General features: G+C 31.0%; 1 protein-coding gene across 1 annotated transcript in view; it reads left to right on the top strand.

The window, feature by feature from the left end:
- The first annotated feature begins 4,572 nt into the window (after window positions 1-4,572).
- The window catches only part of LOC111382319 (transcription initiation factor TFIID subunit 1), a 26,593-nt gene continuing 25,148 nt past the window's right edge, over window positions 4,573-6,017 (top strand). The window contains exon 1 of the mRNA XM_023006255.1: window positions 4,573-4,804. Within this exon, the coding sequence (XP_022862023.1) occupies window positions 4,573-4,804 (232 nt within the window). The remainder of the gene's footprint in view (window positions 4,805-6,017) is intronic.

Below are 6,017 nucleotides of genomic sequence, written 5' to 3'. Positions count from 1 at the left end.
GAAAATCTCAGTTAAAACTCTAATAACTTTATAAAAGCATGGATTTTTTGCTGCTAAATAGGAGTGCCGATATGTAACAATTTAACTCTTATGACTCCATAAGCATATCCTCAAACCCATTTAAATCATCAGTATTTGCAGCACCATCTCCTGCACAAGTTTCTTTTTATAGGAATAAGTTCTTAATAAAATAAAAATTTGGACCATACAAAGAAATCATAAAAAAAAAAAAAAATCCTGTAGCGAGGCAAAAATATAAATGATATTCAACTGCATCAGAAGATCCTTCAAATGAGAACAATAATCACACGGAACTTAAAGTCCTTAAATTCATTAAATATATATGACCAAAGATAAGCCAAAAAAATCAACTGTTCTCCAATTAAGTCAAATTACTTTACTCTTCCAGAAAGAATTACGTTTCTTATTTCTTGGGCATCATTTAGAGGAAAACATACAAAATGTGAACGTTTGTGTGTCACGAACAGTTCTTACTTCTTAATGTACTGAGAACTCTTCCATCAAGAATTATGTTTCTTCGTTCTCAGGCATCATTTAGAGGAAAACATACAAAAGGTTAACATTTGTGTGTCACGAACAATTCTTACTTCTTAATGTACAAATATCTATGGAACTTCAAATATTAATCTGAATATTGTGTGCCCAGATATTAACCACAAAACACTACTAAATATTCAGTCTCATGATATTAACTACAAAACATTATAAAATATTGTCTAGGAAATAATTAAAAGAAGATATGGCTCACTCACAAGTCTGGATTCACGTGATATTCTAATATATGTTCTTCCATGATAATAACATTTTTCTTCTGCGATTGTATAATAAATAGGAATATACAATAATTGCAAGGTCAAACCATCAAATTCAAGTCTGCATTAAGATTCTAACAAGGCAAAGAGAGAACAGATGATAATATGAAGAATAGAACCTTGCTTGAAAGGAAATTATGATGGGATATAAATACAAAAGAAAACAGATCTCCTTTTCCTACTTAGAAAATTGCCTGCCCGTCTATTTCTTCCTACATCTATTTATAACACTTTTTCATAACAGAATTTTCCCCCTCCCATATGCTTCCTAACCGAATGCTGTTACACATCCATTCTAGTGGCTTCTCAATTATTCTTGTTGCTTCTAGCATAAGTGAAACGGATTGGGGGCTTAACAGTCTACTAGATCATCCATTGGAATTTGAAGCCCACCCATAGAGTCATGATCTTGCAGTCCAGCATCATCAATGTTGTTCAACCTACTTTGGTATAATCCTTAACATTGTCACTGTCTGTTAAATAGCATAAGAACACACTAAAACTTGTAGAATGCTAAAACCTAACTCCAATCTATGCAAGACAAAAACAAATAACCATCGCAAATGGATGAAAATGCATCATTTGGATAGAGGGAAGAACGACTTTAATTTGGAACACAAGTATAACATTACAAATGAAGACTACTATTTACTTCAGCAGTCACCTTCCTCTTTATCTTCAAGATCAGCTTTATTCTCAGCAAGAGCCATGACCATGTTAGGATTACCTACAACAACCAAAAAATTGATGTGCATATGACATATTTACTTCAAATGATTATCTGGATATAAATCTAAGAAATTAAGCAAAATACATACCCAATTTGGGTTAAAAGTAATACATAAATACATACGTACATACATACATATATAATTCAGGAACATTATTTCTTCCTCTCACTCATTCATTATTGGAATAACAATCTTGTATGATATAATTTTCTTTTTAATTATTGTGATGATAAGAGCTATACATTGAATTCATAAAACAAATATAATTTTATTATTAAAATATCAAAAGCTACGTACCTTACTTTAGGAGTTCTTGCATCCACTTCTTAGCCTGAGCAAATGATTCGTGATTCATAAAACGAAACAAGAAATTAAATCATCTAGACTATATAAACAAAAGTCTAGCACCAACTTCTTATCCATGCAAATGAATCTTGATTCACCTTCAAATTGTCATTGTAGTAATTAAAACACATTATACCAAACCAACGAATCAAGATTTGAGTAGCATATAGCAACAACAAAAAACAAGTACAAAGGCGGGAAGAAAAACAGTTCTTTTTGCTGTCAACAAGCACTATGAAGAATATCAGAATGAACAAGAAATGTACTATGAAGACCTATAACATCTACAGAAAACATGCCAAAGTGAAAAATACCATAACAATAAATATTTAATGAAATCTGTTCACTTTAAATCGGGAGGGGGGAGGAATTTGCTTGCTTTCATATTCTTATGATGCATATTATCGTGCTGATATGGAAACAAATTTAATTTTTTATATATCAACCAACGGAAGACATTTAAATATAGACCATTGCACCTAGTAATTACATCAATCTATTTCATTTTGTTTGAGAATTTGACAAGGACATATTTTTTCCCAATTATATAGAACTTACCTAGATATACTATAACCATAAAGACCTTTATCTTGAAAAGACAATTTTGCAAATCATTAACATTACTTAAGCAAGTAGGGAACACGAAGGTAAACAAACATGAGCAATTTCCTCCGATGTACATATCATTCGTGCTCTACTCTCTAAGTTGTAACCACAGCATCAATAGCTGTGTAAATACCTCGTCTAAGATCCTTTGAGATACCTCGTCTAAGATCCTTTGAGTTCATGCAAGTTCCAATTGACTTGCTACCCTCAGTAAATATTGCACGGGTTCGGACAATAGCACATGTAGTACCTGCATGTATTTCATAGAACATGTTCAATTGGATCCAAAAACTTTATTGTGTAGGTCTCGTTTATATTTGCAAGAAATCTGTAGTCTATAACCTAATTAAGTAGAGAACTTACCATCCCCAACAGCATCATTGGTGGAACTTGCATCCTGCTTTTTGACTTTCTCCTTCAACTGAATACTCTTTGCCACACTGTATAGTCCTGTAGAGTCCTAACTTTCACTTCCAATACATGGTTAACAATTTGACTTGGAAAGTATTGATCATGAAAAATGTAATATCAGTGTCTTTGTACTCATTTGTCTTCTAATGTGACATATAGAACAAGTTAAAGGAAAAAAGAAGGTAAAACAAATTAAAAGCTATATGAGACAAGAGTAACAAGTGTAGAGTAAGGGAAGAAAAATATTAGCATCACTGAAAGAGAATGGAAATAAACATCTTGTGCCAAAGGTAACACCAAAAAATTTTAATCAATGGATGAATAATAGAAGAAAATACATACCTTGCTTGGCGACAAGGTCATCCAATAGACAATCATGTCATTATATTTAAAAATCATGGATAGTGTACGAAAGGATGAGGGTGTTTGGGAGTCATTTTTATGTAAAAATATATTTTGAAATAGTAAATTGATGGGAAATGTATGGTTGAAAAATAAGGAAAAAATTTTGATTTACGTGTAATATTGTTTTAATGAAAATTTTGTGGTTGAAAAGAAGAAAGAGAAAAATGCATTTTGAAAAAAATGGGTACCAAACGGATCCAATATAAAAGATGGAAATTAAATATATGTCAGACCTTGTTCAAATGCTCATATTATCGGTTTCCAAGGGCAAATATTTCATACTGAAGATTCTTAAGCCAGTCCCCTCTGTAAATCACTTGTAGAACTTTGTTGCATTCTCGGTAGGCTCACCATTACCATATCTGCAACCAGCAAACAACCATCAAAACTTAAATTGCATACTAACTCATTTACCCTCTGATTTTTTGGCAGATGCAAATATGCATTTATTGTTGAAACTTAAAATCGTATGCACACAAATAACTAATTACTATACATTTGGCACGTGCATATACACAAATTTGGATTTTTATTTGATTCAGGTACAACCAGAAGTAGAATTGATGAATTTATGTGGCAAGAAAGAAGAATGTCAAATTTTCTTTCCATAGGATGGTTAAAAAAAATATCAATTGAAAATGAAAATCACAAATTTACTCAATGAACAAGCAAAGCATAAGTAGAACATCCCCTCTAAAATGAAAAATGAACATGAAAATTCACTATATTGATCACTTTAAACTTAGGCTTTTTATATCTAGCTTTAGCTTCCGAATTACAAAAAAAAACATTAGGTTTTTTTGTTTTAGTTTCCAAAAAAAAAAAAAAAAAAAAAAAAAAAATTTATGAAGATGCGAGAAGGGATATTTGTTACCTTGGAAACTCTATTTGCATTTTCTGATTTTTTTCATACCCACAACATCTATGTAAAAGCCCCACAGGACGTCATGTGACATATAATAACATTTTATTTTAAAACAAAACCCCGAATAGATAAAAAAAAGGAAAAAATAAAATAGTACTTGGGATGACAGCCTCGGTTGAATTTGGTCCCAAGTATTTTTCGCTAAATCTTCCTGCTGCTCTCATTTGTCAAATTTCTTTCGATTGAAAACATATGCAATCACTCTTATACAAGATATTAAAAAATTGATGCAAAAAAGAGAGAAAAATAATGATCTTGTACAGATCAATAGAGAAAAATTATGAGAGAAATCAACGTACCGTTCATCGATCTAGTGATGCAATGCGAGAATCCATTATATCCTCTACTGGAATTAAGAAACAGAGCAAGAGAGATTTGTTGTTCGAATAATTCAACGATCGGCCTCATGTACTCTCCAAAAGAAAGCAAGCGAGCAAGAGGGTTTGACATATATTTACAGGATGTTGTGGACCATCGAGATATTGAAGAGTTGGGAGTAGCTGAAGGAGGTGATTCCGACGAAGGGGATAGCGGAAGATTGACTTCATGTACAATGAGAAAAAGAAAAGAAAACGTATTAGGGAAGCTACCCAAATGTCCATATTGCCCTTTTTTGATATGGTCAAGAGGAGGCGATTCACCATTGTATTTAAGGGTAAAATGGCAAAGTAAAAAAGCTTCCTAAATGAACAGTGGATGGAGGATTCTGTCTTTTAAGAGAGTAGAGATATAGTAATAAAAGTATAAAAAATGTTGGAAAGTATTATATGAATTGATATTTTCAAATGGGTATTACATTGCATTTTCCTCTAAATTGGTTGGGTTATTTAGGCATGTTTAATATAATTAAAAGTAAATAATTTAGTAAATTTTAATAAATTTGATGAAATATGTAGTTTAAAAATAGATAAAAATCGTGAATCTAAGCCTATGTTGGTATGGATTAATATCAAAATTTAACATATTTTGATAAAAGTTGATGAAATATGTAATTGAAAAGTCGTGGAATCCATAAAATAAATAATTAAAATTGAATGTTGATTTTGACTTAAATTAAAATCTAAGCCCCCTTTTGGCTCCATTATTTTAAATTATAATGAAATTAATAATAATTTTTTGAAGGATGTGTGGTTAAAAATAAAGTAAAAGTTTTTAGATTTACGTATAATATTATTTTATTTGAGAATGTGTGGTTGATAAGAAGAGAGACAAATAAATTTTACTAATTTAATGGGGTCAAATAAATAATGAATTTTAATCAGCGCCAATTACGATTTAAAATATGTGATTAAAATTAATTATTGATTTTGATTCGATTTTATTTTTTTATCATTTTGTTTAAATAAACAAAACACAAGCTCATAAAATTCATAAATAAATTTACAAGTCAACTATGATAGAAGTTATGGAAGCTTTGAGAAATTATACAAATGACTATTAAAATTATCATCTTAGTCTCTCAATTTTCTAATCATTATATTCATGGTCACCTTGTGAAAAGTATTTATATTAACCCGACTTCTACAAAAATCAAAATCCAATTCACCAAACCGTTAAGTCAAATTCTCCTCCAAATCAGTTGCACCACTCGCGAAGAACCCTAAGTTCTCCTAAAGAACCATCTTCCCCGAATCAATTGATCCCCAATTTTACCTCAGTCGGCCATTGTTGTATTTGAATGAGTGAATTTAGGGTCGGAACGCCAAACAACTTCTTAAGGGTTGTCCTAAAGTTGAACTGAAAAGATCAAAGTTACAGTCT

Source organism: Olea europaea, unplaced genomic scaffold (assembly GCF_002742605.1).
Source record: "Olea europaea var. sylvestris unplaced genomic scaffold, O_europaea_v1 scaffold2471, whole genome shotgun sequence".
Lineage (NCBI taxonomy): Eukaryota > Viridiplantae > Streptophyta > Magnoliopsida > Lamiales > Oleaceae > Olea > Olea europaea.
This window is presented reverse-complemented; position numbering and strand designations above follow the sequence as displayed.